This window comes from Oryzias latipes, chromosome 21 (assembly GCF_002234675.1).
Source record: "Oryzias latipes chromosome 21, ASM223467v1".
In the NCBI taxonomy this organism is placed as follows: Eukaryota; Metazoa; Chordata; class Actinopteri; order Beloniformes; family Adrianichthyidae; genus Oryzias; species Oryzias latipes.
This window is the reverse complement of record NC_019879.2, coordinates 14,495,699-14,518,765: the sequence shown is the minus strand read 5'-3', so window position 1 is coordinate 14,518,765 and position 23,067 is coordinate 14,495,699. Positions and strand designations below refer to the sequence as shown.

Genomic DNA, 23,067 nt, shown 5'->3' with positions numbered 1-23,067 from the left:
AGTTTATGACAGCTGTGGTTGACAAAGGACAGTAAATATGTTGAGCCTGAATACTGTCACCCTTGACATTTGGCAAGATTGCCTGATTTTATACACTAACACCATCACTGGGTGAAATCCACCCGAAACGTACTTTACCCTGTTTCACTTTTGGCAGGTGAAAATCACCGGAAAGCATGTCTGTAGAAAAAAGTAGGGTTTGGGGTAGGGAAACACCCACCTTCAAAGATGTCAAGCACAATGGTAAAGCTGCCTAGGGACCCATGACACACATGCAACACATTGAAAATCATGTAAACAATTTTGCTTGGGGGAAAATCATCCAGCAAAAGTGCTGTAGGGTTAGACCCAAAGTCTGCTGTGGACATTAGTGCAGAAAAGTCCAGCGGTCCAGCAGTCCAGCAGCAACTGACCCCATCCAGTTGTGCTTTCCTGTTTCCAAAATGCTAAAATTGTTTATTACAATGTACTAAACGGGCGTCCTCGTTTGTTTGCAAAGTATTCCTTTTGCCAACAAAAACGCTTCAAGTTCTGTATTCTTTTGTAACTGTGTTGTCTACTTAACTCCCTATTAGTCTTTCACTTGTTATTTTAGCTTATACAACTTCGATAGAAATTTTTCTGATCTGATGTGATCTTGTTCCAAAATAGTTGTCATAGATTTTCTGACCCACTCGTCCATATTTGACTGAACAACCAAATCGAGCTTTCAGCCCCTGCGGTTACCCATAACCACCTCAAGAAAAACAATCCTGGTAAACATGGAGGAAGCTCCATGTTTACCAGGATTGTTTTTCTTGAGTTTATCATTATTTTAACACTAAAACTGGTAACTATTAGAACTAGTTGCAAAACTAGTGTGAGCAAGCGCTAAAAATTCTTAGAAATGTACAAGCTACCCTCAAACTGTGGGTGTAAGGGGTCACCTTGATTTGCCCTTTGTGCATTGCCATATAAAGACAAAACATATTTGATTCCTGTTTTCTGAAGTGTGGTATGTCACTTCCTTCCTCGTAGATTTGAATAGATCTCGCCTCTTCAGCGGCGTTGACTCAGAGAGCTGCTTGTCAAGCATCAAGTGACACAGGAACCAAACAGACTGTGCAGTCCTCCACACCTAGACATCAACCACCACATCTCTCAGGTAAAGAACAAAAACACCATGTGCACTCAGACCTGTCCGGGCCTCTGCTGAGGGCATCGCTGTAGGCTGCAGGCTGCAGGCTGCACCTAGGCCTTTTCATCGCAAATGGTTCTGGGGAATATTGCACGTAATTTCAGATTGGTCTATGATTTAATCTGTTAACTGTCTTTCCGATCCCACATTTATGTTTTTTGCAGATTTACTTCTTTACTTATTACCTGACTGCTCAGTCCAGCTCAGTTGTGCTTTCCTGTTTCCAAAATGCTAAAATTGTTTATTACAATGGACCAAACGGGCGTCCTCGTTTGTTTGCAAAATATTCCTTTTGCCAACAAATTCACTCGTAGGCTAAAACCCATGAGTTAGCAAGCAGGTAAATATGTGTGCAGAATGAGCCCTTCAGGAGAGCAGAACAAGAACTGAAACCGCTGCAGTGATCTGAAAAGGAAGTTTGAGGTTAGCGTCAACTGAAAAAAGCCCCTCTGAGGCAGCGAAGGCAGCCACAACCATGATATGTTTTTTTTTCTTCCTTGGAGGGTGGGGGTTGCTGCAATAAGTAGCATCTGTAGTTGATGAGGCAAAAGCACGTGTTTCCATTTCATAATTCTCACAGACCATGCTTTCAAAGTCAAAGTAAACTTAATTGTCAATATCTATCATGTTTTCACATACATAGAAATTGAAATTCCGTTTCTCTCAAGTTCCAGTCTAAACAGAGAATCTAACTTCAAGTTTTACAAAATTTCATGGCACTATACCAAGTTTATTGTTATCACGATATCAAGCTTTGCAATGCACATATTGTAAAAGTTGGCATAAATTGCAATAAATTGTTACCTTAAATGTGCTAAAACATTCTTATGGCAGCTTTGAGAATTTAATGAATCCAATAAATCATTCATGCATTTGAAAAATCAGATGGAGCTCAAATTTTATTTATTTTGGAGCACTTTTATGTTAGATGTTTTCCTCCTATGTAGACAAGGATCATCTGGAGTACAATTTAAGTTTTATTGACTCTTATTTAAATCAAACCGTTGCAGTGAAATAGAAATCATGTTTTGTTGTTTGTTTAAGTCTGCTCTGCTCCATTCTGATTCATCCACTTGCAGATACATAGATTCATGTACGTCATGTTGTCTTCTGAGCTGGAATCTGGATCTAAACTTTACAGCTGGATAGCGACGATATTACTTTCCATTTCTGTTGCACAGCTAATGTTAGTTTGGGGTTGTTAGGGGCTGTAACATAGCGGGAGAGAGTGTAAACAAAGGGATAATGGGAAGGGATCAGCTTTCAATGAGTAAACTGTCCTCCCCAAAACTCAGAGGGGAATTTCTAATAAAGTCCTGCTGCCTTGCAGAAACTATGTCCTAGAAAACGACACAGGTTTTGAGATTTTGGCTTAAATGGCATAATCATACCAAAATAACAACTTCCATTATGATCAAAAGATGATTGTAGTGAGACTTTAAGGGTGTTGACAGTGGGAAGTCATGGACACACACTCGCCTGTGCAAATCTTCTTTTCTTTTTTCTTTTTGCACTAAGTCGAGGGAGATCTGCTGAAGCCTGAAAAGGAGCTACAGTGTTGCAGGTGTTTGGGACTGACTGAGCTGCACAAGTTTGCAGATGATTATGAACAGATTATAAGAAGAAACTGTGACAGGCAGGAAGCGGGTGGCTCAGATCACATGCAGGCTGAAATACCCGTGCAACGATGAGGAAACTGCCACTTCTCTCTTTATTTCCACACAGCTTCCCATTTTGTCACTTTTGACGGCTTCTTTAGTAGAGACGTCATCACAGCCTTTTTTGTAGAAAGCTCTTTGCAATCCACTTCTTCTTCTCTCAACCTAAATGGTTTAAAAACACACTAATCATCTTTGGATCTACTGTCAAAGCATTCCCAGTGGTCTTTTAATGATGATTATGACATTTTTGGCCAGTATCAAAACATTTTATTGGACATAGTTTCTGCAGAGCAGGAGGAGTTTATCAGAAATTCTTCTCAAATGAATTTTGGTCTCAAGGTTAGTCTGCTCCTGATTCACCGCAATTTAGATAAAAAATGCTCAGAAATGCAATTTTAATATTAATTTTCTTTATAAATGTCCTCTGTCATCAGGAAAATGCATCAAGAACATGTTAAGTGGGTCTTTAATACCCTCGCTGCCATGAATCTGGAGCGGTTTAATGTATTTTTATCTACAGCTCTATCAGCCTAACGGGATTCTGAGATTTTCTCTCATTTGGAAAAAAGACAAAAACCATCGATTCTTAGTTTTAAAGACAGATAGCTTGCTAAAAAATATTGTAATATCATTTGTTACATTTTTTATTTAATTCATTGTCTACATTTTCTTTCACTAGAGGTTTTTGAAAAGTTTGCTTAAACAAAAAAATGAAAGAAAATGACAGTATCATTACCTGCATTTTCATCTGGACAGCCTGGTGGTTGTGGTTCAAATGGGCGTAAATGCTGAAGTAAATCACATCGTTATTTTCTTTGCCTCCCCTGCTAACATCACTCTGTTGATCCTCTGGGGTCAGGGCAAGTTTTGAAATCAACAATCACAAAGAAAAGATGCAGCTAGTGGAAGCACCTTCACCTCTTCACTCACTTCATCACGTTTACTAATAATGTTGCTCATGAATGACCAATGACATCTGTTGCAAATGGTTTCCAATTCAGGTCTTTGTTTTCATGCTGAGAGACAATTATTTCTGCTTGAAATGCTTTAATCTTCTGCTGATTTTGGGTAACCTGGGTGGCTGCTCTGTCTACATCACAGTGCAACACCTTCCCTTTCAGTTAAGTTATCATTCATCAATATTCAGGTCACATACATTCATTATTCAGGTTATCTTCTCGTTCGCTTGATCATATTGTGTAAAAAAAAGCTTTTGAATCACATAACATTTGCAGCATGTGACATCTGTAAAAACAAAACCAAGAAAATAGGAACCAAAACTCAAAAAGAATCAGTGAAACGTATTCTGATTAAGAGAGGAGGACAAATTCAGCAGCAAATTTTATTCATCCATTTTCTTAACCCACTATATCCCTTTTGAGGTCACGGGTCTGTCGAGGCCTGTCCTGGCTACTGTTGGGTGAAGGTAGGGTACACCCTGGACATGTCGCCAGTCTGTCACAGGGCACACAAGCACACTTAGGGATACTTTACAGTAACCAATTAACCTGTGAGGCATGCATGTTTTTGGACTGGGAGTAAGCTGAAAGGCCTAAAAAAAAAAACACACACATGCACGGGGAGAACATGCAATGTCCACACAGAAGGGTCCCAGCGGGATTATAATCAGGCCCTTCTTGTTGTGAGGCACAAGGCCTAACCACTGCACCATGCGATCCACAGCAAAGATTTATGGGTGCTAATCTTTCCATGCCTACATTTCAAAAAACAAATTGAGTGACCAGCCCTCCAGTTCAGACCAGCAGAGTTTCATTTCTGCTTCTTATCTGCCAACTGAAGCAGAAGGAGCTTCTCTCTCTGACAGAAGATACTAAAATACAAATGGTCCTCAAAAACTTGGAAAATCCAGAATGTCAGATTCAGTTAAAATCTGTTAATTGGTGAAAGTCTGAAGCACTGAGAAATAAATATGAAAAACATCTGGTAAGAATGTTTCAAAAGTAATGACACTTCCTCTTCTGTAATCAGTTCTATTTTGAAACAATTCAAACTGTTTTCAAGTAAAAAAAAAAAAAAATCTTATAATGCAGCTGACACAAACTCAAATCCTGGAGTTTTCTTCAGTTGCCACTTAAGTGATTGAATATTTTGGATTAAAAATTTTACTGGTTGTGTATGTTTGGTCAAAAACAAGCCCCCCCCCCCCCCCCCCCCCCCATGTTATTTTGGTTACCTTATCTCTCATCTCCATCTGATCTGTTTAGGTTTTAATCTGATTAAATGTCTGTTTTTTTATTTGCAAGGGAATTGACCATCAAGTGGAACCAGTAGAGCTTCAGCTTTGCTTTGCTTTGCCGCACCCACATGGTGTTTTCAGAAGTTGTTGAGTTGAACAACCCTGTGACAGACTGGTGACCTGTCCAGGGTACACCCCGCCTTCACCCAACACTGGCAGCCCTGTCACCCCGAAAGGGATACAGCGGGTTAAGAAAATGGATGGATGGATGGATGGATGGATGGATGGATGGATGGATGGATGGATGGATGGATGGATGGATGGATGGATGGATGGTGAGTTGGGTAAACTCTGTAATAGGGCCCACCCACTTCAGGCTTCATATTCACTGTCCAGAACCCAGTGAGGAATGTCTGAGAGTCTCCATCAGCTCATTTATGAGTTTTATCTATGATAACAGGAGTGAACAGGAACAGCTTGTTTGCTCCACTTTGGTCAAGTTTAGGATGAAAGCAAAAAGTAGACACAAGCTGCAGCACTGAACTCTGCATGAAATACCAGCTGAAGTTGAAATCCCAGACACCATAAAAACCTATTCTGTGATTTGTCTTTGGGCCTTTTGTGTGAAAGTTTGGCTTTAACAAACTAATTAACACTCCTGTGCTAAAATCCCCCAAAATGAAGAAATCTAACTGAATCAAAGGTTTGTGTTGGAGTGAGCACTGTCCAGCAGATTCCACATTTTATAAAGTGTTGCTTTTCATTCTTAAAAAACCTGAACAAACTTTGTTTCTCTATGTTGTGTGGAGGTAAAGTGGCTTAGGTACAGTGGCTTAGATTCCACTGCACTCTGGGCTCTTCATCCATGATGAAGAGGCTCTGGGCTCTTCATCATGAATGAGAAGTGAATGAATAGGAATGTAAGTCAAAGTTAAAGGAGCAAAATTGATCTCTGACAGATCTTCCAGGCAAGTTGAACAAATGTCAATATGGTCTTCAGAGACCTAATGCTTTTTAAGAAGCATGAAGAACCCATCTGGTCTGACATTTGGCAGACAAGCTTGTTTCGTTTGATCTCACTTCCTCTGTTCACGTTTCTGAGCTGCGTGGAAACTTCAGCAGGATCCCCTCTTGAAAGGAGAACCGCTGGTCCTTTCTTTAAAGAGCTACTGCGTCTGATGAGCAGGAGGAACTGGCTCAAAATTTACAGAAGACACGTTTTCTCAATTATGGCAAAGAATTTGCAATTTTCTGATCTGTAAACAACAAAATCTTTATTTGGAAAAAATTCAGTCAGTATACCTGGTAGTTAACACTCAGTTCAGCCAGTGAAAACAATGACCCAAAGAAAAGCTGGATTTTGGTATTCCTCAAACGTTAGAGCTTGTTTAAAGAACCCTTTATATGACACTCATGATAATATCTGATATATATCGTATCTGCAAACAGTTTTTGCACCTCCTTTATGGGCTGTATTTTCCAGCAGCCTGTTTAAATTATATTTTCATGAATACATAATTTGGAAAATGCAAAATAAAACATAAGATGAGCATGTGAGTCCAGATTTTGGTTTGTTTTGTAGGATACCATATGTGATTCACGCTTTTCACCTGAAATCCCAATGGTAGAGCTTCCTTAGAAGCATTCGTGTGATTTGATCCTGAAGGTGAGGAAGCTCTTTCATAACCACGCAGCAGTTCAGTTCACCTGAGAGATCAGGAGGTGCCCAAATCTTCTATAGCAACCATAGGAAGCAAAACAAAGTGCTTGTTTGTCATGCAGGAAGTGCAGCAGAATCAAGAAGTTTGAGTGGGGCAGAAGTGAGAAGTCTGAGTTGACAGCAAATCAAGTGATCCATCCTTGAAGTTTCCTCATCTCTGTTCTGCTGCTCACCTCTGCAGGGCCTCCTTTTCAATATTGTTAATACACATTTTGTCTTTTCAGTGTTTAAGTTCCAGTCCACAGGGTTTGGTCATGGCAGCACAAGTGATTCCCCCGGAAGAGTTGGAGGAGCTGAGAGAGGCCTTCGCCAAGATTGGTAAGAGAATTCAACCGAGTTGCTGTCATTTCCGCTTAGCCTCTGATAGGGAGGGGCTGTGGAGAAATGCTGAGGCAGCAGGACCACAAAGCAAATACTGAGCTAACCATTAAATTTGAAGATGTGCTTAAGATATCACGTTTTTGAGGTACAATATTTATGAAGAAAAACACCTTTCATCCTAAAATGTTAATCCTTTTTAAAATGTTTGCTTTGTATTTTGATGACTGATTGATGACTAACGTTCTGAGCATGTCATTTGATGCTAAGAAGCTGTATTGTTCATTCTGTTTCTACTCAGATACTTATTATTTTAGGACAAATCTTTTGGGGGGAAAAAATAGTATTTTTTTAATTTAACCTTTTTAAGTTTGTTTTAGTTTTTAGCATTTAGCTTTTTTAATAGCCATGTGCAAGACAACCAGGCTAAGTTTAGCTTGTTTGTTCAGCTAATTTTAGCATATAGGCTTTATTTATCATTCTTGAATATTCTTCAGCTATTTTTTTTTTTACCATAAAGTTGCTAAGCGTATTTTTGTTTTTCCATTAGCATTATTCATTCTTAAATAATAACATTTAGTCTTTTATTTCAGCGGTTCTCTGCATTAACATTTAGCATTTATATTAGCGTAATTTATTACTCTTCAGCTAAATTTTCTTTCCATAAAGTTCTCACGTTGTTTTTCCTTTTTCCTTTGATATTTTCCATTCTTAAATATTAACATTCAGCTTTTTACATTAATATTTAGTAGTATTATTTGGATAAAAAAGGTTTCCTATTGTTTTCAAATGAGCATTTAACATGTATATTAGCAATTTTCAATACTCCTCTGCAATTTTTTTCCCCATAAAGTTGTTGGGCTGGTTTTATTTTTTTTTTAACCAGCTGGAAACCGGCATAGCAGAGACTGATCTACACCACTGTACAGAGAGTTACAGTAGTCCAGTCTGGAAAAGATCAAAGCATGCATCACTTGTTGCAAAGCGTGAGGAGGAAGATATGGCTTGACTTTGCTAATTAGCCTCAAGTGATGAAAACTAGACTGGACTACAAGACTGACCTGTTTGTCAAATTTAAAATGCCTGTCAAGGTTTACCCCAAGATTTCTAATGAACGGAGCATCTGAAGGGTCCAGGGGGCCAACAGCACTACAGCAGCATGTCAGCAGGTCAGACTTTCCAAAAACAAACACCTCTGTCTTGTTTTCATTCAGACAGAGGAAGTTAAGCTCCATCCAAGACTTGATGTCTGCTAAGCAGTTCTGCAATCTGTCGAGAACCTCCGCTCCTCCAGTTTTTAGGGGAAGATAGATCTGGATGTCATCTGCGTAGCAGTGGAATGACACGTTATATTTCCTAAAAATGGACCCCAGTGGCAGCAGATAAAGTGAGAATAAAAGCAGGCCTAAAACTGAGCCCTGGGGTACACCATATTTGAGGGGAGCCTCTGAAGAAGAGCACTGTCCTATTTGGACAGAAAAACTCCTGCCACATAAATATGAACTGAACCAACTGAGTGCTGTGCCCTACAGTTCTCCACAGCTCCTCCCTGGTTTACACTAGCATTTTTCACCTATAGTTGTCATGATATTCGAGGCTTTGAGACAGACATGGCATAAACATGAGAGACTAGGCAAGCACCATGGAGGAGCAACGAAATGGCGACGAATACTGGCTGTGGATCTCCTTAATAAGGCAGCAGGGCTAATGAGGTGAGTGGCAGCAGCTGGGAATCCTCCAGAGCAGAGCAGAGAGGGGTGAGGCTGACAGAGGCACCATGATAGTACCCCCCCAACGACCGCCACCGGGCGGGCGGTCCAGGACGCCAGTCCGGGTGGGCACGATAGAAATCCGAGATGAGGGAGTGGTCCAGAATCATGGAACGGGAGATCCACGAACGTTCCTCTGGACCATATCCCTCCCAATCCACCAAGAACTGGTAGCCACGACCACGGCGCCGGACATCCAAAATACGACTGACCGTGAATGCCGGAGCGCCATCAATGACCCGGGCGGCAGTGGGTAAGCGGATGGCGGGCACAGAGGGCTCTCGTGAACGGGCTTGATCTGTGAAATGTGAAACGTGGGATGTACCTTGAGAGCCGAGGGCAGCTTGAGGCGGACACAGGTGGGGTTGATTATCCAGTCAATGGCGTAGGGTCCGATAAATCGGGGAGCCAGTTTGCGGGAGGTAGCCTGAATGGGAATGTTCCTCGACGAGAGCCAGACCCTTTAACCAGGATGGTAGATGGGTCCCACCACCCTGCGGCGATTTGCGATCTGGCAGTTGCTCTCCTTGGTGCGGAGGAGAGCCGCCCTGGTCTGGTGCCAAAAGGAGCTGGACCGAGGGCACTGCCAGATCGAGTTCCTGTGACGGAAACAGAGGTGGTGAGTACCCAAGGGAGGCCTCGAAGGGAGACATTCCTGTAGCAGAGGAGGGATGATTGTTGTGAGCATACTCCACCCAAACCAGAAACTTGGACCAATCCATGCTGTTCTGAGCGGTCAGGCAACGGAGTCCCGCCTCCAATTCCTGATTTGCCCTCTCCGCCTGACCATTAGATTGTGGATGGTAGCCAGAGGTTAGACTGACCTTGGCACCAAGACAGTTGCAGAATGCTTTCCAAACCTGGGAAGTGAATTTTGGGCCCCGATCGGAAACTATGTCTGAGGGTATTCCATGGTGACGAAACACTTGGTCTACTAGTATTTCAGCAGTCTCTGTGGCAGTGGGTAGTTGTGCGAGGGGAATGAAACGGACGGCTTTGGAAAAACGGTCAATGATGATGAAGATGACCGTGTTGACCAGGTTCCTCACCTTGGGCCTGCAGGACCTTAGATTCGATGTCCCAAGTGAGGTTCCCTACAATGCAAGTGGGGGGAACAATGGTGGATTGAGAGTCAGAATCAGTGCGATTGTACTTCCTGGAGAGAGCGTCCGGTTTTACATTACGGCTGCCAGGATGGTAAGTGATTATGAAGTCAAACCAGTCGAAAAACAGACACCAGCGGGCTTGGCGAGCGTTGAGACGTTTGATAGATCGTAGGTATGCCAAGTTTTTGTGGTCTGTCCATACTATAAACGGATGTTCATCCCCCTCCAGACAGTGTCGCCACTCTTCCAAAGCCAGTTTTATTGCCAGTAATTCACGATTGCCCACATCGTAATTTTGTTCAGCGGGGTTGAGTTTCCGGGAGAAGTATGCGCAGGGTTTGAGTTTCCCTGATATAATACATAATAATAATAATACATTTTATTTATAAGGCGCCTTTCTGGGTACTCAAGGTCGCCGCACAGCATGTATACAGCATAAAATACAGTAAACACTTAAAACAACAACAACAATTTAAATAAATACAAAATTAAATAAAAAATATATAAAAAATGAAAAGGTTAATGTTAAAGTGAATAGGCCATTTGGAAAAGATGAGTTTTTAGCTTTGATTTGAAATGTGGGAGTGCGTCAGTGTTGCGGAGGTCAGGGGGGAGTGAGTTCCAAAGCCGGGTAGCAGAGCAACTGAATGCCCGGCTCCCCATGGTGACAAGACGGGCAGAAGGGACAGAAAACTGGATAGAAGAAGAGGAGCGGAGGGAGCGAGCCTTGACGAATAGCTGATTTCGAGGAGTCTTTCAAGAACGAGGCGGACATGATGTTTATGTTGGGCGAGATCACAGGAGTAAATAAGAATATCGTCTAGATAGACAAAAACAAAACGGTCAAGGAAATCTCGTAAGGCTGGGGCATTAGTGAGTCCAAAGGGCATTACTTGGTACTCGTAGTGACCGAGTTAAAGGCTGCCTTCCACTCGTCCCCCTCACGAATACGGACCAAATGGTATGCGTTACGTAGGTCAAGGTATGTTTGGAGAAAATACTGGCTTCTTGGATGGAATCAAAAACGGTATTAATCAGGGGTAGTGAGTACTTGTCCTTGACAGTGATTTGGTTCAATTCCCGTTAATCAATACAGGGACGAAGGGTTATGTCTTTCTTTTCTACGAAAAAGAAACCAGCACCGACAGGAGATGAGGAGGGGCGGATGTGGCCTAAAGCGAGTGCTTTGTGAATGTAATCTTCCATGGCTTTCTTTTCGGGACCGGAGAGATTGTACAATTTGCCCTTGGGTAGCATGATGTCGTTAATGAGATTTATGGCACAATCGTAGGGTCTGTGAGGTGGCAAGGCGCTGGCCTTGGTTTTACAGAAAACTAACTTGAGATCATGATAACAGGGGGTATTTTAGATAAATCCGCTGTTTCAGTGATACTGGGAACTACGGGTGATACGGTGAGTACAGCGGAATGTAAGCAGTTGGCTAAACAAAAGGTGCTCCAATGAGAGATGCGTGTGTTAAGCCAGTCGATCTGAGGATTGTGACGTTTTAACCAAGAAAACCCCAAAATTATAGGAGTTTGGGGGGTCTGGGTGATGAAAAACTGTAAATATTCTCTATGATTACCTGACGTGATGAATAGGAGGGGCTTAGTACGATGATTGATTCTGGAAAGGTGTTGACCTCCCAGACCAGCAGCTTTGATGGGCAAAACAAGGAGTTCAGTGGGAAGAGAAAACTGATTAACTAATTGCTGATCGATTAGGCATTGTTCAGCACCAGAGTCTATGAGAGCCTTAAATTCATGAATCTTAGCTTGGTGGCAGATCTTGACAGGGGCGAAAAAGAAGTTATCACCATCAGGTCTAGTAGAATCGTTCCCCGTTAGATTGCAATCTAACGGGGGTCTGGGAGTTTTAAATGACGGTTGAATTGATTTACCATGTGACCAGGATTTCCGCAGTAAAAACACAGACATTCATCTCTTCGTTTTCTCCTTTCTTCAGCGGAGAGTTTGGAATATCCCACTTGCATAGGTTCCTCCGGGGTGTCGTGGGTGATTTGTCGGTTTAGGTGGTCCCGTTCAGCTTGGCGTTCACGAAGGCGAAGATCTGATCGAAGGGCTGCAGTGACAAGTTCTTCAAAATAATTAGCTTCAGGTTGTGTACAAAGGTGATCTTTAATGCGGTCGTTGAGAGATTGGTAGAAGATGCCTTTGAGAGCGGGTTCGGGCCAACCCGCTTCAACTGCCAAAATACGAAATTCTTGAAAACAGTTGAACTCAAATGAACAGCAGCAAATATAGTTTCAGTAGTCAGAAAGAAAAGACTGTCAGCCTCAGTGCTGCTGTTTCTAAAACACTTCCTGTATTAAAAAAAAGGAAATGTCTCCGTTTCAAAGGTGATTCCTTTGATAGCAATCATCTTTTCTAGCAAATGACGGTTTTTAGCGCCTTTTAAGCACAAATTTTACAGCTGATCAAAGTGGAAATAATCCTTAAATTGTCCCTTCCTTATGACAGATTTTATATTTTCCTTTCCACATTATTTTAGTGGCATCATTTTTAAATATGACAAACATAAGAATATGATTAAATACAAAACAGATGTGCTTAAATTTTGACTGATGCATGTCTGGACAGAAATGAAAGAAATACATACTTCAATCCACCAGACATTTCTGATTGATTTATTTTACAGTTCTTTAAAGAAATGGCTGGAGTTAAGATTTGACTGTACTCTGCAAATTGAAACACCTTTTGCTCTGTTTGTTTGCCAGATGTGGACAAAAATGGCTTCATCACCAAGGACGAGCTGAACGAGCTCTTCAAGGCGGCTAACTTGGCTCTGCCGGGATACAGAATCCGAGAAATCATCCAGGAGCTGACCAAGACCAGCAATCAGCTAACCTTTGAGGAGTTCACTCACGTGAGTTTCTGGTCAAACCAAGAGTGATGAGCTGCAGAGCATTGGAAAGACAATAACTTATACTCCTGCATGAACATCAGGTTGTCCATGGACTCAAGAGCACTGAGGTGGCCAAGACCTTCAGGAAAGCCATCAACAAGAAGGAGGGGATCTGCAGCGTGGAGGGAACCTCAAAGCAGTCTGGCACTCAGCATTCCTACTCAGGTAAACGAAAACCTTTGAACAGTGAGAGACTGCAGGGAAAAAGCAGGATTACACATTTGTGAGGCATTCCTAAAGCTGAAATTTTAGTTAGTTTAGAGCTTATTTTTTAGAAAGAAAGGTTGGATTTTTTTAATATTTCTTTTGGAAGGCAGAGACAGAAAATGTTACATTTCATTTTTAGTTTCTCAAAAACACATAAAAAAGTCGTTTATTAGTTTCATGCTGTAGAGCTGAACGGAGGTGTTCTGATTCTTTCTGCAGAGGAGGAGAAAGTGGCTTTTGTAAACTGGATCAACAAAGCCCTGGAGAAGGATCCTGACTGTAAACATGTTCTTCCCATGGATCCAGACAGCGATGACCTCTTCACTGCCATGGGAGATGGGATCATCCTGTGGTACTTTCTGCTTTCAAAAAACAAACCAGCAAAATCCAGTTCAGATGTTCCATGTTTGATTTGTTAAAACAAATTAACATTTTTTTAGTGAAAAGATTGATCAACGAAAAAAACTAGAAAACAGAGCAGGCAGAGAGCATACTGTCAGATCAGAGTTTCATTGCTGGAGAAAGGAAAATCTTTGTGGTTTACTATGTGTGTGTGTGAGCCCCAGCTGTTTTTTAGTTTTTTATTTATCGCTCCTTTCAGCAAAATGATCAACCTGTCAGTCCCCGACACCATTGATGAGAGAACCATCAACAAGAAGAAGCTTACACCGTTTACTATCCAGGTCAGGCCAGATCTTCCTCCCTTTCATCACTGTCTGCCGGCACGATCCCCGACACTCAAATGCTCTTCTGGCTGGTCTCACAGGAGAACTTGAATCTGGCTCTGAACTCAGCGTCGGCCATCGGCTGCCATGTGGTGAACATAGGAGCCGAGGACCTGAAGGAGGGCCGGCAGCATCTGGTCCTGGGTTTACTGTGGCAGGTTATCAAAATCGGGCTGTTTGCTGACATCGAGCTCAGCCGGAACGAAGGTTTGTTTTCCAGACAACAAGGGAAATCAGTCGTTGTCAACTTGGTGACCTTCTCTGGTCAGTACCAAATTAACCCTTAAACTCAAACTCAAACTTTATTTATTTATATAGCGCCTTTCATTTCAATTAAAAACACAAAGCGCTTCACATAAAAGCAGATAAAACAGTCATAAAAACAGAAGATTGTTAAAAACAGCAAACAAAGGACAATCACACAAAGATGGGACCCCTCCCTCACCCCCAACCAGCCAACCCACCCACCCACACCCCACCTACCCAGTTCCCCCCGTAGAACCCTGAACAGAACCAAAGAACTGCAGCTTAAAGAAGGTCTGGCTTGGCACTGCTGCGAGGAAACGATATGATGGGGATCCATTTATTACAAGGCCCAGCCCGACCACAGGGGTCAGTACCACAGCGCCGCCCAGCACAGAGCAGCCCAGGGCCCACTCCATGGCTATTAGACCACAGAGCGGGACCCCAGCCCGCCCAACGAGAACGGGCACTGCACCAACAGCACCCCCTACAGGTCAAGCCGGTGGTGCCCCAGAAAAATGGATCCCCAAGAGGAAACACTGGAGTTAAAAACATCAGAATAAAAATTATCATAAAATAACAACAATAAAAATAGAAAAAAAGATAAAAAAATAAATAAAATAAGATTCAACAATTTTAGTAATTGAAAAATAAAATACGTAAACTGATTAAAACGTAACCTACGTATCATTGGTAAAATAACAATAAAAAGAATAGCATATTAAAAAGAGAGATAATAATAGTCCTTACAAATAAATAAATATGTAAATAAATTAATTAATTAATAAATAGATAAAAAATAAAAAGACATAGGAAATGTTCAAAGTCATTTAAAAGCCAGACTAAAAAGGTGGGTCTTGAGCCTCTTCTTAAAAACCTCTACAGAGCTATCCTATGACCTCACCCTTACTTTGACGTGTTCTCCCTACCATGACAAAGGTGGATGAAGGTAAAGAGGATTTTATGTAATCCATGGACTCCAGTGAAGATCACAAATCATTGAAGAAAAAAGGTTGAGCGCACTGTCTTGTGGGGTCTAGATGATCTCACTCCCAATGTTAAAGCGCCTAGGATAGCACAAGGGTTACGAGCAGAAGTCAGAGTAGGATCCCTGAACCTTTGCTCTCATCATGATGAGGGTGAAAAACTAGATCAACCCAAATTCTGTGAGCACCGACATTATGGAAGAGAATGTGAAGTTACAGTGGTATGAGAAAGTTTGGGCACCCCTGATAATTTTCTAGATTTTTCTTCATAAATCAATTATTAATTATTAATATATTTAATTATAATTATAATTATTATAAATTAAATATATCATATGGCAGATAAACACAGTGATATTTGAGAAGTGAAATGACGTTTATTGGATTTAAAGAAACTGTGCAATAATTACTTAAACAAAAATAGGCAGGTGCGTAAATTTGGGCCTCCAACAGAAACATGCCATCAATATTTAGTAGATCCTCCTTTTGCAGAAATGACAGCCTTTATTTGCTTCTTATAGCTTTCAATAAGGGCCTGCATTCTGGTTGAAGGTATTTTGGACCATTCCTCTTTGTAAAACATCTCCAGTTTGGTCAGATTTGATGGCTTCCAAGAATGGACAGCCCGCTTTAAATCAAACCACAGATTTTCAATAATATTCAGGTTTGGGGACTGAGATGGCCATTCCAGAACATTGTACTTGTTCCTCTGCATTAATGCCTTTGTAGAATTAGAACACTGTTTAGGGTCACTGTCTAGTTGAAGTATCCAGCCCCGGCGCAACTTCAACTTTGTCACTGATTCTTGAACATTGTTTGTAAGAATCTGCTGATACTGACTGGAATCCATGCGACCTTCAACTTCAACCTTCAACAAGATTTCCAGTACCTGCACTGGCCACACAGCCCCATAGCCTGATGGAACCGCCACCAAATTTTACTGTGGGTAGTAAGTGTTTGTCTTGGAATGCTGTGTTCTTTTTTCGCCAAGCATATCGCCCCTTGTTATGTCCAAATAACTCCATTTTTGTTTCATCAGTCCACATTACCTTGTTCCAAAATGAAGCTGGCTTATCCAAATGTGCTTTAGCATACCTCAAGCAACTCTGTTTGTGGCATGTGCGCACATGTGCGCATGTGTCCATGCTCGGAAGCCATCAAATCTGACTGAACTGGAGATGTTTTGCATAGAGGAATGGTCCAAAATACCTTCAACCAGAATCCAGGCCCTTATTGGAAGCTATAGGAAATGATTAGAGCCTGTCATTTCTGCAAAAGGAGGATCTACTAAAGGATGGACAGAATGAAAAATCTAGTGAAATGTAACAGGAGCAGACGTTAATGTGTCCCAAACAAGCAGTACTGGGAAAAAAAGAAAGTTCTCAAAAGGTTCCAGGTCTTAACTGGTTTTAACTCCCGATCAGCAACAGGAGGGAAAATTAAGCAAATGTGGATTTTTTTATACACTGTTGAGAGTTTGAACACCCGAATGGGTCAGAACTCTTTAGGAATAAGTTCATAAACATCACTAAAAAATACCATGTTTCTGAGGAGGGACCATGTTAGAGTCTGCCTCCTCTGGATGACATAAAACTGCTCTGAGAAAAAGTTTATTTTCTGTAAGAAAAAACATAGTCGTCAGTTAGCAAATCTTGACAGGAATCCTCAAAGTTTATGTTTTTTAATTATCCAAAAATCATAAAAAAAATTCTTAAAACCTGATTAATTGCTTTTCATTTATGAAAACTTTGAATGATCAGTGTGACATCTTAAAGTGTATGTGTTTGTGTGTATGTGTGTGTAGCTCTGATTGCTCTGCTGCGAGATGGCGAGAGTCTGGAAGATCTGATGAAACTGTCCCCTGAGGAGCTCCTGCTGCGTTGGGCCAACTATCACCTGGAGGAGGCCGGCTGTGGAAAGATCAATAACTTCAGCTCCGACATCAAGGTGATCACATCCTGTTTGCCTGACTTTAAAATCCATCAGTCTGTGCGCTGTCCCTGAGCAACAGTCCTACGTCACCTCATGATAGTAATGATATGAAACACTTACTGTAGTTTTTAAATGTAAACATCTACTGAGCTCCATCTGACATCACTCGTGTTTTCTAGCTAATGTTTCTCCATTTTTGAGTTCGTATCATTTTGTGTTGATGTAGTTGAAGAAAAGCCAAAAAGCATAACCTCTAAAGTATCTTTTTCTCATTGAGCAGTAGTGACTTCGAACTGGTGGAAAGCAAAAGGTTAAAATCTTAAACTTTAAAGTCTGTATTTGGGTTAAGATGTTCACTAGAATCTTCCACAAAGTGTCTTTGTTTAGAATTCATAAGCATTTCTGTCCCTTCCAGGGACCACAGTGCCGTTTGTGTCAGTGTAATGACTTTTATTCAAACCAGTATCAGTGTTGATTCTTAAGAACTACTCAAAGGGTTAAAAGCTGAGCTGAGGTGAATGCTGGTGGGGTTTGGCTGCTAAATTTTTTCAACTTTCAGAATTTAGAGACTTTTGTTTCTTTGTGATGAGTTCAACGCTGTGCTTCCCCATCCAGAATCATATCAACAGCCATTTAAGGAAAATTTGATGATTTGAAAGGGTGCAAATTCCCCCCCCTCTCTTTTTCCAGGATTCCAAAGCATATTACAACCTGCTAAACCAAGTGGCACCTAAAGGAGATGAGGAGGGAATTGCAGCCATCATCGTGGACATGTCAGGAATCAGGGTGAGATCAGGAAAACCTTTGTCTTCCTGTTTCTGTAAGCTTTCTAGAGATTTCTGAAAGTGTGAGCTTCAACCAGCAGTCATTTAGAGGAGCATGCTCCTGAACATCAACTTCACGCGTCTGCAGGAGAAAGAGGACCTAAAGAGGGCCGAGTGCATGCTGGACCAGGCTGACCGGCTCAGCTGCAGGCAGTTTGTCATGCCGGCTGATGTCGTCCGTGGAAACCCAAAGCTCAACTTGGCTTTTGTTGCCAACCTGTTCAATAAGTACCCGGCTCTGAAGAAGCCAGAGAACCAGGACATCGACTGGAGTTCCATTGAAGGCCGGTTCATAGTCTTGTTTTCTTTCCAAACCAGAGATTAAAACCTCCCTGGTGTTTGGACCAGGCTATTTCCTGGTTTTAAGGAAGTGACTCTGTTTTACAGGTGAAACCAGGGAGGAGAGGACCTTTAGGAACTGGATGAACTCTCTAGGTGTGAATCCCCGGGTCAACCACCTTTACGCGTGAGAAAGCTTCTTCTCCTGTGGTTGACGTTCATCTGTTGACACTGAGCTTCTCAGGCACTGTTAATGCTGTGTGTTACAGAGACATTGATGACGCCCTGGTGATCTTCCAGCTCTATGAAAAGATTAAGGTTCCTGTGAACTGGGACAGGGTCAACAAGCCCCCATACCCCAAACTGGGCAGCAACATGAAGAAGGTGTGTCATCTGAGTGTTAAGTTAGCATCAGGAGGTTTAGAAGAGGAGCTGACCTGTTGTTCTGTTGCCCAGCTGGAGAACTGCAACTACGCTGTGGAGCTGGGCAAAAATGAGGCCAAGTTCTCTCTGGTCGGCATTGCTGGTCAGGACCTGAACGCAGGGAATCGAACCCTTACCCTTGCTCTACTCTGGCAGCTCATGAGGAGGTAAAAGAAGTTCTGGATGTTGAAAGTTTTTTTTTTATCAGTCCCCCACTGAGATAACAAACATCAGACCTTCGCCACCGTGTTTGAAGAACAACGACACGTTTTGTCTGCTGCGATCCCGACTCAGCTGTTTAACGTTACATAACTTTGTTTCCATTGGCTCTAAAATAATATCTACTCCATCAAAATCTATTTTCCTGATATTTGAGAACATCATTTTTCTGTTAAAACTCTTTGTCTTAGCCACCCTCCTGTTGAGTGTTTGTCGGATCTTCAGGTACACTCTGAACATCCTCGAGGACCTCGGTGACGGACAGAAGGTGACAGATGACACGATTGTGTCCTGGGTCAACGACACGCTCACGCATGCAGAAAAGAACACCATCTCCAGCTTTAAGGTAAAACCAGCCTGCAGGGTAGAGAGGAGTCACACATTTGATTTGAATGTGATCTAAATGCAGGTTATTTATAAGCTTGTGTGAAAAGCTTGTGTGAAAACAACAAAAAATAACAATCTTCAGATTTACAGATTTATTGTTTACAAATTGTATTTCAGTTCAGTTTAAAAGATAACTTGTTATAAAGACAACATGAATGAAATGCAAAAACATGAATGTTCTATTAACCATTAAAGTGGGAGAGGATGACTTTGTGTTCATCAGACAGTAAAATCTATTTAACTGCTAAAGGTTTTCATCAAAGCTTCACTTCTGGGATCTCAAATGTGTTTCAGTTCTACTAAAATTCTCCAAAACCTTTCAATTTTTGATTAACTGTCAGAAACTAGGTTCTAGAAAACTACACAGGTTTTTTTTATCTTAGCTAAAAACAATATAATGATTCTTAAAAGACCACTGGGAACATTTTGACAATAGATGATCAGAGGGGAACTTTAAATGTGATGAAAGTGATAAATTAGTAAAAAGTTTTTACTAGTAAAGATTTTACAGACTTGATCAAGAACACTAAAGCTAATGAACTGACAGACTGAATGCAGAATGGGCTGTAACTAAATGTGTTGACTGCATTAGTCATTAAGCAGGTCATGCCTCCTATGAATTTCAGGCATATTAGATTCAAACTCCAGCTCATTAAGTGAATGTTCAATGACTTCGGGACCTTTCATTTTTAAGAACTCCATCTTTTGTGTTGGAGCTTACATTTACAAAACTCAAATGCTTCAATCTTTCTGGAGACAAACGTTGATCCATCTATGACTGTGATTTTGGGGCTGGTGTCTTTTTTTGTGTGTTTGTGTGTGTGTTGTCGGGCTGCAGAGCGACAAGCCTTTTATTGACTGACCAGCTGCAGAACAAACAGCTGCAGTCAAAAAAACGACCAGGAATAAAAAGGTTTTGAATTGAGTCAGTTTGTTGAGGACCAGGAACTTTCTCCTAACTCCATGATTTCTTCTTCTTTACTGAAGTCTTAGCTAAAACCTCAGATTTCTGATGTTCTCTATGTCTTTAACATTCTTCTAAAGAACACTAAAGTTTTAAGAAGTACCGTATTTTCCGGACTAAAAGTCGCTCCGGAGTATAAGTCGCACCAGCCCAAAATGCATTATAAAGTAGAAAAAAACACAGATAAGTCGCATTTTGACGGGAAATTTATTTGACAAAATCTGGACCAAGAACTAATAAGTTCCACAACCTCATATGACACAATCATAGCAGACTGTTTATCTCATAATTTCACAGTAATTCTTTCTCATGCATACTTATTTATTTATTCCTTTCATGAAGCATCATTGGCCAACTAATACTCTGTTTTAATCCTGTATTTGTAGAATGTAGTCATTTTTATTGCATTTCTGAATCTATGAAATCATTGGAAAATAGAATATTATGTTGTTAGCCTTCAAGATCTTGTTGTAAAAAAAAGTTTGCTGATTCGCTGAGTCACTTAACATACTCTCAACACTTAACATACCTCATACATCAAATTGACCCAGGAACATCATCTCTGTTCCTCACAAATGAAACTAACAGGAGGGTTAACAATGTATTTATTTCAATTTAGTTCTAATATAAGTCGCTGCGGAGTATAAGTCGCACCCCTTGCCAAACTATGAAAAAAAGGGTGACTTACAGTCTGGAAAATACGGTACATTTATTCATCTGGACCTTTGTGCAGGACATGTCTATCAGCAGCAGCATGCCGGTTCTGGACCTGATCGATGCCATCCAGCCCGGATCCATCCGATATGACCTGGTGAAGGCAGAAGACCTGACGGAGGAGGAAAAACTCAACAACGCGAAGTACACCACATTTCATAGTGTGGACCCCTGGTTTGGTTTCTGAGACCGTCACACCTGAAAGTCTGCTTTTGTTTCAGGTATGCCATTTCCATGGCCAGGAAGATCGGCGCGCGGGTCTACGCCCTGCCTGAAGACCTGGTGGAGGTCAAGCCGAAGATGGTGATGACGGTTTTCGCCTGCCTCATGGCTCGCGGCATGAAGAGAGCCTAAAACCTGACTCAGCAACCTCCCACTCATGACCCAGAAGATCCAGAATGTGAAAACAGACCCCTGGATTCCCTCTTTGATGTCTGTTCCAGGCCTTTTAAAAGAATGATAAAGAACAGAAGTGTCATTAAGATGCTGTAGTTCAACTTTGAAAAGAACAAAACAGAAAAGTGAATTTCAAAGAATTTTAGCCATAAAATCCGGCTGATCTAGAAGCTCTTTTCACCTGAAAAAAACCCCCAGAATGTTCCCTTAAAAACTGTTTAAGAATGAAGACTCTGATTTGGCAAACACAAAATTCAATCTTTTGTTGAAGGTCTGGCCATTGAAAATATCAGATTCTCTCTGGGCCTCTGACCAGTCTGATTTTAAACCAGCTTCTGGCACCATTTCGGTTTGAAACCTAGAGCACTGAAGCCGCTTCTTTTTTTTGCAAACATGAAACATTTGTCTCTTCGGTCCACTGTTTCTGATTTAGAAACACGTTTCAGATGCTTAACAGACATGAATTCACAGTTTTTATTAAAACTATTTCTGAAGTGGACCTGTGTAGTCTGATTTGTTTTCAGATTTTTACTCATTTTAACCCTTGTGCTATCCTATGACCCCACCCTTACATTGACGAGTTATCCCTACCATGACAAAGGTGGATAAAGATGAAGAGGATTTCATGTAATCCATGGACACCAGTGAAGATCACAAATCATTGAAGAAAAAAGGTTCCGCACACTGTCTTGTGGGATCTAAAAGACCCAACTTCCAATGTCAAAGTGCCTAGGATAGCACAAGGGTTAACTCAAGAATCAGACAGGAATAGATGACACGAAGGGCTGGAAGTAGCTTCTGTGACGTTCATTTCTGATTGTGCACACCTCGTTGGTCACTTACAAAATAAATTCATATTAAATCAATCATCAGTACTTCAATCTTCAAATTTTCAGTTTTAAATTATTTTTTACAAATAGCGGCCTATGTGATACACATTGTCATAGTAACGCCTGCAGAGCCTACAGTGACATCACTCTGTTCCAGCGGAGCAAGTCGTCTTTATGCTGAATGTCATGTTACATGACACAAAGCATCATTTCAGAGGGAAAGTTCACGTCTCTGTCCAGGTGAAAAACAAAGGTTTGTTTCAAAGAAACAAAATCCAAACTCCTCGTGTTTCGCCTCCTCCTTGTTAGGTTCTCTTCTTCAAAATGATTCACATGACAGATGAGAGGAAACTATCGAATCCCTCCTATCTTTTACTGTCTTGCTGTTGTGATGTAGAATGACTTCTGTCCATCCACCATGGTCCACGTTTCTGTTGTTTTGGTTCCCAACTGAGCAGAATGATACAGCACATTCAGGTTGTGTGACCAGAACCTCTGTGTCCATTATCACTGTATTAGAATGGAAAGTCTGCAGCCAATCAGAAGTGAGTATGCACCAGGACCATGGTATCAATGAGAATATAATTACTGGGACAAACATTTTTCAGGAATTGAATCATCCAAGAAAGCTTTTTCTTTTTCAGACCTTTGCATGGGCGGGAAAGAAACATCCATCTGTCATAGGAACAGGGTTACTAGTTAATGAAAAGACCACATCTTACTCTTCCTGGGTGGGGATGGCTGGCCCCTGCCTTGCTTTCTTCTGGACCAACCGTGGGCCGGGTGGGTGGCTGCCTGGAGCGCGGGGCGGGTCTCCCTTGGCTCGTACCCGGGGTCGGGGTGGAGGGATGCCCAGAACTCCTGGGTGGTGGTGGGGTGCTCATCTGGGGCTGTGGGTGCTCTTCTGGGGCGGGGCCCTGCGTTGGGGGCTGCTCTCCTGGTTGGGCTGGAGCTTGCACTCTCTGTCCCACTAGAAAGTGCACTGAACCTTTTTTCTTCAATGATTTGTGAACCTCACTGGTGTCCATGGATTACATGAAATCGTCTTCATCTTTATCCACCTTT

General features: G+C 41.5%; 1 protein-coding gene across 1 annotated transcript; it reads left to right on the top strand.

The window, feature by feature from the left end:
* Positions 1–1,012: 1,012 nt before the first annotated feature.
* Positions 1,013–21,671, top strand: LOC101162720 (plastin-2). Its single transcript, XM_004081616.4, has 16 exons — positions 1,013–1,144; positions 6,980–7,073; positions 12,686–12,834; positions 12,915–13,038; positions 13,300–13,432; positions 13,682–13,763; positions 13,847–14,012; positions 16,839–16,981; positions 17,657–17,752; positions 17,879–18,074; positions 18,178–18,256; positions 18,339–18,453; positions 18,526–18,659; positions 18,937–19,057; positions 20,796–20,920; positions 20,998–21,671. Exons 2-16 carry the CDS (start codon positions 7,010–7,012, stop codon positions 21,128–21,130), a joined length of 1,860 nt encoding a protein of 619 aa, XP_004081664.3. The 5' UTR covers positions 1,013–1,144; positions 6,980–7,009; the 3' UTR covers positions 21,131–21,671.
* The last annotated feature ends 1,396 nt before the right edge of the window (positions 21,672–23,067 follow it).

Excerpts from the sequence above, each read along its gene's own strand:
- LOC101162720 (XM_004081616.4), top strand. The coding sequence starts at position 7,010 with ATGGCAGCACAAGTGATTCCCCCGGAAGAGTTGGAGGAGCTGAGAGAG. Across the intron at positions 17,753-17,878 it reads TGGACATGTCAGGAATCAGG|GAGAAAGAGGACCTAAAGAG; the intron begins GTGAGATCAGGA and ends ACGCGTCTGCAG. Across the intron at positions 18,454-18,525 it reads TGGGCAGCAACATGAAGAAG|CTGGAGAACTGCAACTACGC; the intron begins GTGTGTCATCTG and ends TCTGTTGCCCAG.